Source organism: Dipodomys spectabilis, unplaced genomic scaffold (assembly GCF_019054845.1).
Source record: "Dipodomys spectabilis isolate Male_0828 unplaced genomic scaffold, ASM1905484v1 ptg000423l, whole genome shotgun sequence".
Classification (NCBI taxonomy): Eukaryota; Metazoa; Chordata; class Mammalia; order Rodentia; family Heteromyidae; genus Dipodomys; species Dipodomys spectabilis.
In genome coordinates, this window is record NW_024871100.1 from 863,298 (window position 1) to 877,394 (window position 14,097).

Below are 14,097 nucleotides of genomic sequence, written 5' to 3' on the forward strand. Positions count from 1 at the left end.
CCTTTCCAGTCGGGCGCCTTGGCACCCAAGGACCGTTGCCTGATCGAGGCCCCGCTGTACTTTTTTTTTTTTGCCCCTCATCTTCTCCTCCAGCAACTCCAACTCCGATCCCGCGCCCCTGCCTCCCTCGGCCCGCTCGGGTGCGTTGCTTCCTAGATTCCCGACCCCTCCTCCCCTTCCCCAGCCGCCGTGTGATAGCGTCCCAAAGGTGGGAGCGCGTCTGTGCACCCCGGCTCGCACCATGGCACGAGTCGCCTTGCCCGCGCTTCTTTGCACCCTCGCTGTGCTGAGCGCCACTCTCCTGGCTGCCGAGCTCAAGTCGAAAAGTTGCTCGGAAGTGCGACGTCTCTACGTGGCCAAGGGCTTCAACAAGAACGATGCCCCCCTCCACGAGATCAACGGTAGGTTTGGAGAGACACCCCCATCCCGGGAGGTGGGCACGGACAGGGCCAACTTCTCGCTGCCCCTACATCGGACCGGGTAGCCGAGAGGCACAAATAGGCAAGAGAAAGAAAGCGATCGAAAAGCAGCCCCAAGTTGAGGTGGGGAGGGCACTGGATGTGCGCTGCGGGTGCCGCGCGGTCCTGGCCAGTGGGAGGAAGAGGGGGGGTGCTGCAACTTTGCGGGGTTACCCAGTGCCACTCCGGTGCTCTATTCCCGCCCCCCCTCCATCCCCCTTGAGGTCCTAAAAAGCGACGGAGGACTCCGGGCCCTCCAAGTGCCTGTCATCAGGCTCCCTTGCTTTTTCCGGGTTGAACTTAACTGGGCGCCCGGCTTTGTTGTATGGGCGACTGAAGATAGAGGGTAGCGGTGGGATTACCGGGAAGTGGGTGTGCGGGGGGAACCTCAGGGAGTTTGCAGACTGGGGAGGGGGGACTTGCAAAATGTGCAGTTGAAATTGATGTCTTCTTGATATGCTTTTAATACACTCTTCCCCCTTCTCCCCTACCTCTCTTCCACTGCTTACACGGATTAAGAGTTTGAGTAGCTGCAAGGGCTTTAGAAGTCCCTTAAACACACACACAGACACACACAGACACACAGACACACAGACACACACACACACACACACACACACACACACACACACACTTCCCGAAAGCCTGCCTCTCGTTGCTCCCACTCTCACCAAAGCCTCACTTTTTGGAAACTCTTGCTTTCTGCAACGGTTGGAACCGAGTGGTATCTTCCCCGACCTCCTTTTTCTTTTCTTTTCTTTTCTTTCTTTTTTTTCTCACCTCATTTTAAGGGTTAATTGCACATTCAATTACAGCCCTTTGAAAGAACTGATTACGGGAAACCTCACTCTTAGTTTGGAGATGGTTATGTAAATGAAGAAGGCTTTGCCTCTGAAAAAGTTTTTTTGGGGGGGTTTGATGCGGGGAGGGTTACTTGGGGGTATTTGTGAATGCCCTTCTTGCAACCTGAGTAGGGAGGGGATGGGACGACTCCTCGATCCCTTGTCGATCCCTTGTTGCTAGAGCTGCAGACATTGGGACAAATCCACAACTGCTTGGTTTCGCTCCTTTGCTCTGGCCAACTGTTGCGCCGCAGCTCTGTCGACTGGGCTCTCACCCCCTCCCCCCAAGACCATTCAGGTAGCCTGTTGGCCCCCGGGGCTCAAAAAGAGCCTGGATCTAGCTGGCGGGAAGCCAGCTCACTCTAACCGGGGAGTGAAAGATTCAAGCTCCTGAGGCCAAGCCTCCATTCCACACCTTTCATGGAAGAGAGCAAGCTGCGTGAGTCTTTGCCTGGCTGTACTGGGTGCACGGGTGGGGCCGGCAGCCCCTAGGCAGCCAGCAAAGGAAATATAGTAATTTTAACCAGGCACTTCCAAAGGTTTAGAAAGACTTGGAGAAGGAAAGAGGGGGAGGCACTTTTTGGGGGGAGGGCGGGAGGAAAGGACTATTAATACCGTGGGAGATTAACTGCAGTCATCAATCCCATGGAAATCACAAAGGTAATTGAGGGAAGTTGCTGGGCTCTTTCGGAGTGTAACTGGCATGTGTCTAGAAATAGAGTAGTCCAGGCGTCCATTGCACCTTGCCGGTTATCAAATAACTCGCACGCTACTGATTAAAGTCTGTTTGCCCTTCAGCTGCCTGTCTTTGGGGAACTCAAGTATGTCCTCACAGCTGCAGGGTTTTATTGGCTGTAGAGCCCTGAAAAGCCCTTTCTTTTCCTCTCTTCCTCTCCCCCAGCCAGAAAAAGTAAAGGAAACCATCAGCTACTGAAGCTTGAGGGCTCTAGCAGGTCAGATTGGGGGTGTGGATCCCGGGGGTGTCTTTGGGGACATGGGTGTCTTTGTGCCCCGCACAGTTTGGGCCTGAGTGCCCCACAGATGATTGGCGTGAAGGTTACAATTGTCATTCCCACGTTTTGAAGCGATCCATACAACTATGCACTTAACTGGGAGACTGACAAGTTTTCCTCTTCTGCTCATGCACACAATTTGTGCCTTTCACATAGACTGAAGGCATTGAGGGAGTGGGTGGGGAAATCCTGCCTGCCCCCTCTCCCCCCACCTACCACCCACTCTCTCTTCATTTTGCTCCTTGCCTTCCCTAGAAATGGCAGGATGGCTTTGAGGCGTTGGCTTCTGAAAATCTCAACGCCAAGGAAAGCAGGGAAGGTGCTCAGTCAGGGACCTCACAGTCTAGGTGTTCACATTATCATCATCCCCTCCCCCACCAAAAAATACCCACCTGAGAGGCCAATTTGCATACATGTCAATCATCTAGGCCCCTTCCCCAAAGATGGGGAGGGGGCATTATTAGTAACCAGCCACAGGAAATGGAAGCTAATGTGCTCACACCCAAAACATTTGATTCTTTTTGTCTTGTCCTTCATCTCCCTCCCAGGGCTGCTGCTTTTATTTCCCCCTTTCAATGACCTACTGGACAGCATTCTCCTGAGGAACAAAGGAAGTGCCTTTTTAGCTCGAATCCCTGGAAGACCACCAGGGACTTGAGCTCATGCAGTGCAATTTTGCACCACTTTCAACAATAACAAAAATGCATGACTGAATGGCTCAAAAATGTGGAGTGTTAGAGGCATTCATTTGAGTGTAGGACACTGTCACAACACCCAAGCAAATACCTTTAGACGGCCAGTGGAGAACCAAGGGTAATCTTTATCATGGCTCCATTCTCACCAGAGGCCTACAGCAGCCTCATCTTCTCTAGACTCCACTCAGAGAATTTTGGTCATTTGGGGGAGCCTGGTGGAAACAGTGACTGTATACAGTCTAGGTCTGAATGAACCAGTTGTCAGGCCCTTTTCCCGAGGAGAGGGTTATTATATATTATGTATGTGTATATATTATATATACAAATACATGCATATATTATGAAATAGAAATGTATTAATTATGCAATAGTATATTGTACATGCATGCTATATATTACTATATTAATATATTATACATATAGCGTACAATGTTTACATGTTATATATTATAGCATATAGTATATTAATATATATGTGTATATTTGTCAACTTTATTTTTGGTCAATCATGGGGCTTAAACTCTGGGCCTGAGTGCTGTCCCTGAGCTCTTCAGCTCAAAAGCAAGTGCTCTACCACTTGAGCCACAGTGCCACTTCCATATGTGTGTATTTGTATATACACAAAATGCATGTTTATTTTTCAATACAAAGCATTAAGGATTAACTTTTTTTTAAGGCAAAGAGTCACAATGTCTGATTGCCTAGTTTATTGAGCCCTATGCTTAGTCCAAGTTTAAGGTTTTATTCTGTGTGTGTGTGTGTGTGTGTGTTCTTGGGCTTGAATTTAGGGCCCAGGTGCTGTTCCTGAGCTCTTTTGCTCAAGGCTAGTGCTCTACCACTTTGAGCCACAGCGCCACTTCTTGATTAAAAGTCCATGAGACTTTCCTACCTAGACTGGCTTCAAACTCCAGTCCTCAGCCTACTGAGTAGTTTAGGATTACAGGTGTGAGACACCAGTGCCTGGCTTAATGTTTTATTCCTTTCTTTGTTAAAACAACAAGAACAACAACTTAACTCAACCTTGTTTTGATTTCCTGGAATTCATTTTGATAAATACTTTTATATGATCCTAGGCACAGAGGCATTGTGCCTTTGTGTTTCTCCCCTAAGAGTAACTTGCTTGGGTCTCACTGCCAAGGTTTTGTTCTTGATGGTTTTATACTGGCTTTGTAGAACTTTGAACAGGCTTTAAGAAGACCTCATGGCCAGAAGAAGTCTCATTCATACATTATCTGATGAGCTCCCCATGATGTGACTTAGTAATAAGTGTATTAGGCAGACAGTGCTTTCAAACGAGATCTTGCAGTGCCCGTTGGTTTGACTCCTATACTTCTCAAATAATGGGGAACCCAGAGACCACGATCTTTAAGATGAAGCATACATTTTTGTCTAACTTGCATTACCTATATGTTTTTTGGAGTGCCTACTATGCATAGTCCTTGTTTTGCATCATTAAGGCATCAAGAAGGACAGGAGGGGCCTCCCTCCCCCCCACCAGGCCTGGTGTTAGGGAGATAAGACATGCACACACATAATTGGAATACGCCAAAGGGTGTGATGAATACCGTAAGAGATGAGGGACAATGACAGCCCTGTACTGTGAAGTACATTAGAGCAGGCAGGAGGCCCTGGGTTCGATCTCCAGCACACACACACACACACACATACACACACACATTCACTCAAACACTCCCAAAACACAAGGGGCAGAGATTTGGGACTAGAATCTTAAGAAGGCAATAGTAGTTCATTAGGTAAAAAAAATATTTCTATAAGTATAAAAATCTGTTTTCCTTGAGGCTAAGAAGTATACAATAATTTCCTCTCTGTGTGTGTGTATGTGTGTGCGTGTGTGTGTGTGTGTGTGTGTGTGTGTGTGTGTGTGTGTGTGCATGCACGTGTGCACTGGTCTTGGGGCTTGAACTCAGGGCCTGGGTGCTACTCCTTAGCTTTTACACTCAAAACTAGCACTGTTGTACCATTTGAGCCACAGCTCATTTCCAGCTTTTTGGTGGTTAATGGGAGATAACAGTTTCATAGACGTTCCTGCCTAGCCTGGCTTTGAACTGTGATCCTCAGATTGCAACCTCCTGAGTACTTAGGATTAAAGGTAGGAGCCACTGGTGCCCTGCTTGAGTTTTTGTTTCTTATTTTCATTTATGTATATAAGCTATGTTCATGTGAGCATTTTCCTGTTAGACACACACGTGTATATGTGTATTCCTCAAAGAGGTCTGGGAGCTGGGCACTGGTGGCTCATGTCTGTAATCCTAGCTACTCAGGAGGCTGAGATCTGAGGATCACGGTTCAAAGCCAGCTCGGGCAGGAGAGACTGTGAGATTCTTATCTCCAATAAACCACCAGAAAATCGGAAGTGGCACTGTAGCTCAAGTGGTAGAGTGCTCGCCTTGAGCTGAAGAGCTGAGGGACAGCGCCCAGGCCCAGAGTTCAAGCCCCACGACCGACAAAAAAAAAAAAAAAAGAAAGAGGTCTGGGAATCACATATAAGCTACGTTAGAATGCCATGGGCAGGGGTGATAGAGGCATATTGATATTTTCCTCTCTAATAATGAGTTTATCATATGTTAAGACATGCAGCATATGTTTGCAAGGTTATAGTCCTCTCTCTTCTACCTTTGTTGGCTGGGTTGAATTATTCTCATGTAAAAGAGCATTTGAGTCTACTTTAAAAAATTATTTTTTTGTTTATGTGATACTGAAGAATCAAACCCAGGGCCTCATGCCTGCTAGGAAAGCACTCCGCCACTGAACCATATTCCCATTCCCTCCTTTTTTTTTCTTCTGTTTGGAACAGATGATAGATATTTGTGATCTGTTCTACTGCAGTCATCTGCTTGACTTCCTGTGAGAGTTTAATTGAGTCCTACAACGTGTCACTTTAGAAATGGTCTCAAGTGTTTTAGGAGCTGTCTCCTGGACATGCCCAAAAAAGAACTTTGTAAACGTGCTGGTGTATGCGGTTCAATCTCTAGTTAGAACATACAAATATAAAATGTTTGATTCCACATAATCACTATTTTCCTGTTTTTATTTGATTCACGTCAGGTTGCACGCAATTTCGGGATTAGCTGGATAGTTGACCGAGGAATGAAAAGGAAGTATGTTATCGGTACGAGAGACACAACACCAGTGCTAATCCAAGGCAGTTGGAAAAGTGTCTCTCTAGCTTCCTGGTAACAGTCATTATTTTAGCACTGAGACCTATTTCCAGAATGTTTATCAGAAGTGCATTTTTTGGCTTTATAAGAGCTTGTAGCTCTAGGTCTGGGCATATTAAAGACTTCTTGTGTTGCTTAAAGCTCATAACTATCATACCATGATCATATCCCATTACAGACAAGAAACTGAGATTCAAAGGAATGAAGTATATTCACAGTCCTATATCTAGGGGTAGAGGTAAGATTTGAACATAGGTCTTAACTTGACTCAGCTTATCATCTGTGCTATGTTCTACAGATGGTAAACAAGATCCTTTCTCTGCTACTATAGAGGTCTTAGTAAGTTTTGGGCTTTCAAGTAACGAGTAAAAGATTACCATGACAACACCATCTTCTCTGTAGCAGAGAAGATCCAGTCATATCTTCTGCAGGAAAATATAGTGTAAATAGTAGAAGGAATGTAAATCCTATTTCCTGGATCATGGGAAGCCAGTGAGGGCTTCTGGGGAGGAAAATGTCATTAGTCAAGTTGTTTTAGGAAACATTACTGACAGATCTATCTGTTAGGAGGCTGATTTAACTCATTTTTTTCTGATCTACTTGCCTCTTGTCTAGCCTGGCTGTTCCATGCTGAGTGTTGTTGCCAGCTTCATTTCCTTACATGGCTCTGTGTGTGTGTGTGTGTGTGTGTGTGTGTGTGTGTGTGTGTGTGTGTGTGTGTGTGTGTGTGTGTGTGTGTGTGTGTGTTGAACTCAGGGGGCCTGGGCACTGTCACTGAACTTTTTCTGCTCAAGGCTAGCTAGCGCCCTACCACTTGAGCCACAGCTCCACTTCAGCTCTTTGGTGATTAATTGGAGATAAAATAGGTTTACTGGCGTGAGTCAGTATCACCTATCTAACATCCCTGAACTTTTTAAATATAGTTAATTGGAGATTAGAAACTCAGGAAATTTCTTGCCCAGGCTGGCTTCAAACTGATTCTCTGATCTCAGCCTCCTGAGTAGGTAGGATTCCAGGTGTGACCACCAAGGTCCAGACTCTCTGAGATTATTATCTCCAATTAACTACCAAAAAGCCAGAAGTGGAGCTGTCACTCAGTGGTGCTAAGGGACAGCACCCAGGTCTTGACTTCAAGCACCCGTATGGACATTAATTTTTTTTTTCAGGGAGGTTCAGAATTCTACTTTTTTTTTTGTCAGTTGTAGGGTTTGAACTGTTATCCTGGGCGCTGTCTCTCGGCTCAAGGCTATTGCTCTACCACTTGAGCCACAGCGCCACTTCCAGTTTTCTGAGTGGTTTATTGGAGATAAGAGTCGGCCCTGGCTGGCTTTGAACCGTGATCCTCAGATCTCAGCCTCCTGAGTAGCTGGGATTACAGGCGTGAGCCACTAGCCCCCTCTCTATTCTACTTTATGTATTGAGATAAACTTCTTTAAGGAGCAAACAGTTGGGGTTAGCAATTTAGAGCACAGTTTGAAGAATAATTTACTATATTCAATGCACATTAATGACTCTTTAACCAGAAGAAAAACCTTAAGTTTCTTCTTTACCAAGTGTTCAGGATATTTCCCATGTATGAAGTATTTATGAATTAAGGCTATCAGAATATTTTATAGAAATAAGTAGACATACTAAAATTCCATCAGGTAAGAACTAGCAATTTCAATTGCACTTGGTTAAACATTTGCCGCTTACCAGAATTCATGAAGCGATTTCATCTTAGAGGTAATTTGAAATATCATATTTAACTTCTGATGCTTTTAATTCAGCAATATGGTGGCAGAGGGGGAAAAAAATCAAAGAAATCCATCAGCCAGGTATTCAGCTTCTGCAAAAGAAACTCTTAAGAAATGTTAGAAATTAGGAAAAACATTGAATGGAAGTGTTAAAGAAAAAGTCAAGAACCTCCAGGAAGCCTGGAAACTATGCAAAAACATCTTATTGGAAGTTCAGATAAATGTGTGCGAGACATCAAAAAGACCAGCTGCTTGGAGGAAGAAAAAAAGAACCCAGCATGACTAACTGGCAGAGTCAAAGGAGGCTGCTTCAGGGGAAAAGGCACCTTTCACGAAAGAGAAAGAGTTTAGCCCACAAGAGCGAGGTCCTCTAGGGTATGCTAAGGCAGGTACAAACTAGAAATTAAGTGCACTGGAAAAATAATCACAGTATGTGAGAGATTTGAAAGATCCTTCAGTTAGGCCACTTGGTGGCTCACACCTGTAATCCTAGTTACTCAGGAGGCTGAGATCTGAGGATCTCATTTTGAAGCCAGCCAGGGCAGGTAAGCCCATGAATGAGCCTCTTATCTCCAGTAAACTACTTAGAAACCAGAAGTTACAGCGATGGCTCAAGTGGTAGAGTGCCAGACTTGAGTGCAAAAGCTAAAGGACAGTGCCTGAGTTCAAGCCCCAGGACCAGCACAAAAAAAAAGCATGTATATATAGGGTAACAGACATACCTGGTCTATGTTTTTCTAAAGTCATGCAGTGGGATTCCAAGGCAAAGAAAATTTAGAAAATACATTTACTTTGGGGCATGTGGGAAAGTTGGTTTGCTGTTATTAAGGATTCAGAATTTGAGAGTGAGAAAGAAGAAAGTCCACTGCTTTCCATGGTGTAATTACATGGAGAAGAAAAGGACATGCTTTCTGGGATTGAATCGTTTGGGCTTAATTGTGGGACAAGCTAGTTGGCTGATAGTTTTTTTTTTTTTCCTTTTGGTGCTGGTCTGGGCTTGAACTCAGGGCCTGAGCACTGTCTTTGAGCTTTTGCTTAAGGCTAGGGCTCTACCACTTGAACCAAATCTCTACTTTGGCTTTTTTTTTTCACGGGGGTGGGGCTTGTTTTAGTGGAGATAAGAGTCTCACAGAATTTCCTACCTAGGCTGGCTTCAAATCGCAGTCCTGTCAGATCTTAGCCTCTTTTGAGATGAGGTTCTCCTAACTTAGAAAATGAGATTGAGAAGGGTGTTAAGAATGCTGAATTTGGGCTGGGAAGGTGGCTCAGTGATAGAGTGCTTGCCTTGCATATCTGAGGCCCTGGGTTCGATTCCTCAGCACCACATAAGCAGAAAAAACCAGAAGTGGTGCTGTGTGTTTCAAGTGGTAGAGTGCTAGCCTTGAGCTGAAGAGCTGAGGGACAGTGCCCAGGCCCAGAGTTCAGGCCCCACGACTGGACCCCCCCCCCCAAAAAAAAAAAAGAATGCTGAATTTGTTGTTGGCTCACACCTATAATCCCAACTACTCAGGTGGCTGAGATCTGAGGATCGTGGTTCAAAGCCAGCCCGGGCAGGAAAGTCCATGGGACTCTTAGCTCCAATAAACCACCAGAAAACTGGAAGTGGCGCTGTGGCTCAAGTGGTAGAGTGCTTGCCTTGAGCTGAAGAGTGCAGGGACAGTGCCCAGGCCCAGAGTTCAAGCCCCACGACTGACCAAAAAAAGAAAAAGAAAAAGCACCGTATTTTATGAAATGGTTCACTATTTGGGTAGTAAATAGGCTAATGCTGGGGTACCACCCCACATCAATGAAGTCACACCTTCTAGAGGGTAACAGTAGGTCATAGTATTTCTTTAAAAGCTCCCAAGTGAACCCACAATTGAAAATCCTTGCCCTAGCTGTCGTCTTCCATCCCCGAGATTCTGTTATTCTAAATTTCCATGAAATCTATCACAAAACATTGGCTCACATAGGAGTTCTCATTTAGACAGCATGAATGTTTGTTGCAATTTTGGCTAACTTGGGTTTAAGGGAAGATCCATCAAACCGGAGGAAAGATATTTTTAAATCAAGATACCAGTCTAAACTGCAACCAGCAATGCTTGTCTGCAGATAAAGACACGAGAAAGGACTTTCCGAGTCCTTTGAAGACAATTAGGGTAGAATCCAGCCTTGCTGTCATTTATTGATTAAATGTCAGCGAACTTAGTGATACTTCTTCTCTTTTGCTTTATTGGGCAATTTTTTTTTTAAAAAAATCTCTTTATCCCTTACCTTAATGTGCTCTTTGCCATGTGTTTATTCTCTTCAAGTATCTTATCAAGAAATAGAAGTACAGCAAATCCCCAGGCTTCTCCTTGGCTCAACCATGCAGAACACAGCTGGGAATGTGGAAGCCAGTGGAAAAACTAAATGATGGAGACAGCTGCCGTAAACCTTATGCGTTCTATTTGAAGAGAAGGCCTATGGGAAGTCTTCTCATCAGCCATCATGGAGTAGTGCAGTAGGTTGAGGGCTGGTTATTCCAAGAGGTGTAAAACAGGATTCAAGTTCTGAGTGTTTATATTCAAATTAGGTAGAGAACAAGTGTGAGGAGGAGAAGGGGGAGGAGGAGGAGATAAGGGCTTTGGTTATCTGACTTTCCAGCTCAAGGCTGATTAGCAGTAGCCAGTGGTGGTGGCTGGAGGGTGGGGGGCAAGTAAGACTTGACTTCTGGCTGAAATGATATAAGCCTGTCAAAAAGGGTGGGTGGCTGTGACTCAGCTCACCTCCAACTTGTTGATCCTTGAGCTTTTACCATTGGTTGGTGCTTTGGGTGTATTCCAGGGCAGAATTGTTTGGTGGTTGATGTCTTCTGACATAAAAGTTCTGGAAGTATAGGTGAGCAAGAGTTCCACAGGAGATCTTTGAACTACAAAAGAATTCTTAACAAGGGGAAAGTTCTGTTCATTTTTTCCTTTTACCTGTGGAGAGCACCTACTTTCCCAACAGTCCTGAATCAATAAGGGATCATTCTGTGTGTCACTTTGGTGTGTGTGTTACTGGTGCTGAACTCAGGGCTTTGTGTATGGTAGGCAGACTTCTACTGGGTACTCAGGCCTCCAGCTGCCTTCTTCTTCTTCCTCCTCCTCTTCTTCCTTTTCTTCCTTTTTTTTGGTCTTCTTCCCCCCTCCCTCCTCTTCTCCATCTTCCTCCTCTTCTTCCTCTTCTCCAACCTTTTCCTCTTCCTCTTCCTTCTTTTCTTCTGCCTCTTCCTTCTTTTGAGTCAAGGTCTCATTTTCTTTTTTTTTTTTTTTTAATTTAATTTTATTTTATTTGAGAACATACTGTACAGAGGGGTTACAATTACATGGGCAGGATAATGCATACCAAGGTCTCATTTTCTAGGTCAGACAAAATTCTAACCATTCTTCCTCAGCATCCATGCTCTGATGGCAGCTGTGTGTCATCGGGCCTCGCTGACTTCATCTTTTATTTTAAAAAACTAATGTTGAGCTAACTAACTAATGAGCTAATGTTGGCTCATGCCTATTCAAGAGGCTAAGATCTGAAGATCATGGTTCGAAGCCAGCCCAGGCAGGAAAGTCTAGGAGACTCCTATAGCCAATTAATTACCAAAAAGCCAGTAGTTGCTCAAGGGGTAGAATGCTAGCTTTGATTGGACAAAGCTTAGAGACAGTTCCCAGGCCTTGAGTTCAAGTATCAGGACCAGCACAAAAGTAGATAGTTAAGTAGGTAGGTAGGTAGGTACGTAGATAGATAGATAGATAGACAGATAGATAGATCATCTATGTTAAAAGACTGGGATCTATCTCAGTGGTAGATTGCTAGTCCAGCAGTTAAGGCCATGGGTTCCATTCCCAGCTCCACCCTCAAATAGATTAAAGTCTGTGTATTATTAATTTAGTGGATTATTCACTTGAGAGCTTTTGGCTTATAATTTTGTTCCTCTTCACCTTGATTCTAAGCCCTCTGGAACATTCTAGTTAGGTGATTTGTCTGCTGTGTTCAGCTTAGTAAGCTGACATTTTGACCTGGAGTCAGAAGAGAGCCAACTCTTGGTGGTGGTGGTGGTGGGAGTCATATTGGATATTGGTTTCCTTTTTAAACATTTACCAAACTAAGTAGATGTATAATGATAAGAAGTGTTAGAGCAGGGTGCTTGGTGGCTCATGCCTGTAATCATAGCTATTCTGCAGGCTGAGATGTGAGGATCATGGTTCAAGGCCCACCAGGACAGGAAAGTCCATGAGACTCTTATCTCCAGTTAACCACTACAAAGCTGGAAGTGAATCTGTGGCTCAAATGGTAGAGTGCTAGCCTTGAGCAAAAGAATGCCCAGGCCCTGAGTTCAAGCTCCATGACTAACCCCTACTCCCTCTGGAAAAAAAAAGGAAAATGTTAGAAGCTAAGGATAGTCCTTCAACTTGTAGCAGCCACGTTTGACTTGTGCCTGATCTGAGAGATCATGTATGCAATTCCTGCCACACGGTGTCTGGAAGGTGACATGGAAGGCGATCCTTGAGAGATGTTTTGTGGTTTAAAAATGAGTTTAAGGGGACTGGGAAGGTGGCTCAGTGGTAGAGTGCTTGTCTTGCATGCATGAAGCTCTGGGTTCGATTCCTCAACACCACATAAGCAGAAAAAGCTGGAAGTGGTGCTGTGGCTCAAGTGGTAGAGCACTAGCCTTGAGCTGAAGAGCTGAGGGACAGCGCCCAGGCCCAGAGTTCAGGCCCCACGACCGACCAAAAATAAATAAATAAAATAAAAATGAGTTTAAGAATGCTTTTTTTTTTTTTAAGGATTAAACTTTTTATGTTCTTCGTATATTCGGGATCTTGGGCCGTTTTCAGATGAGCAGCTGGCAAGGCTTCTCCCATTCTGTAGGATTCTGTAGGCTGTCTTTTTAGCTTATTCACTATGTCCTTGGCTATGCAGAAACTTCTCATAAACTTTGATGTGGTCCCATTCATCAAGGTTTTCTATGATTTGCGGTGCTTCTGGATTTTTCCTCAGAAGGTCTCTACCGGTTCGTGAGTGTGTGCTATTACTTGGGCTTCAAATTGGGGCCTCGGTGTTGTCTATTAGCTTTTTTGGTCAAGGTTGGTGGTGCTCCACTACTTGAGGCACAACTCCACTTTTGGCTTTTGGGTAGTTACTTGGAGATCAGAGTGTCACACACTTTCCTTCCCTGGCTGGCTTTCCGCCAGGATCCTCACACCACTTAGTGCCTGACTAAGAATGATTTTTGAAGCCAAAAGCCACTTTCCCGCCTGGGTAATCCTGAGGAGGCTGAGATCTGTAGGGTCCATGGTACAAGGCTGGCCTAGGCAGAAAAGTTCACTCAGTTCTATTTCCAAAAGAATGACCAAAAGGCTAGGCTGGAATTCTGACTCAAGTAATACAGTGCCAGTCTAACAATGCAAAACTTAGTGTTGAAAAAAAGTTTTTTTGACTTTCATGTGTATTCTAGGAATGTATGTCTTTCCTTCCTTCCTTCCTTCCTTCCTTCCTTCCTTCCTTCCTCACTTCCTCCCTCCCTCCCTCCCTTTCTGCTTTGCAGTGTAAAGGGTGAAATTCAGGGCTTCATTCCTATTAGGCTAGACCTCCTGCAGCCTATACTGTAGGAATAGACATTTTTACTCTTTCCTGCTGTAGTCTGAATATTTCTATCTTCCTCTGAATTCCTATGTTGAACTCCCTATACCCAATATGCTGATGGAGCATCTGGGAAGTGAGCTCATGAATGGGATTAGTGCCCTTATGAAAGAAGTCCCAGGGAGCTCCCTTTGTGCCACGTGGAATGAACAATGGGGAGACTGCTCTGAGTAAACTGGGTATGGAATCTGCCCAGCACCTTGATCTAGAAAAAGGAGGAAAACATTCCCGCCATTTCTTAAGCCATTCAGTCTGTTTGAGCAGCCTGAAGGTGCTAAGATAAAACAATTTAAATTTAAGCTATTTTTTAAGATTTCAATTTCTACTACATCTAGACCTTGATGCCTAAATTAAAGAAAAAAAAAAGAAACAAGGAAACCTAGACCATAGCAGATTTCTTGGCTTGCTGGGACATTCAGTGTTTTATATGGTCTGATAGGCCTTTGTGTGTGTGTGTGTGTGTGTGTGTGTGAGACAGCCCTGTGTTGTGAAGTACATTAGAGCAGGCAGGAGGCCCTGGGTTCGATCTCCAGCGCA

At 44.7% G+C, this 14,097-nt stretch overlaps 1 protein-coding gene across 1 annotated transcript in view; it reads left to right on the top strand.

Moving 5' to 3' along the window:
* Positions 1-235: 235 nt before the first annotated feature.
* Positions 236-14,097, top strand: part of Gpc4 (glypican 4) — a 119,633-nt gene continuing 105,771 nt past the window's right edge. The window contains exon 1 of the mRNA XM_042668237.1: positions 236-401. Within this exon, the coding sequence (XP_042524171.1) occupies positions 242-401 (160 nt within the window). The 5' untranslated portion in view covers positions 236-241. The remainder of the gene's footprint in view (positions 402-14,097) is intronic.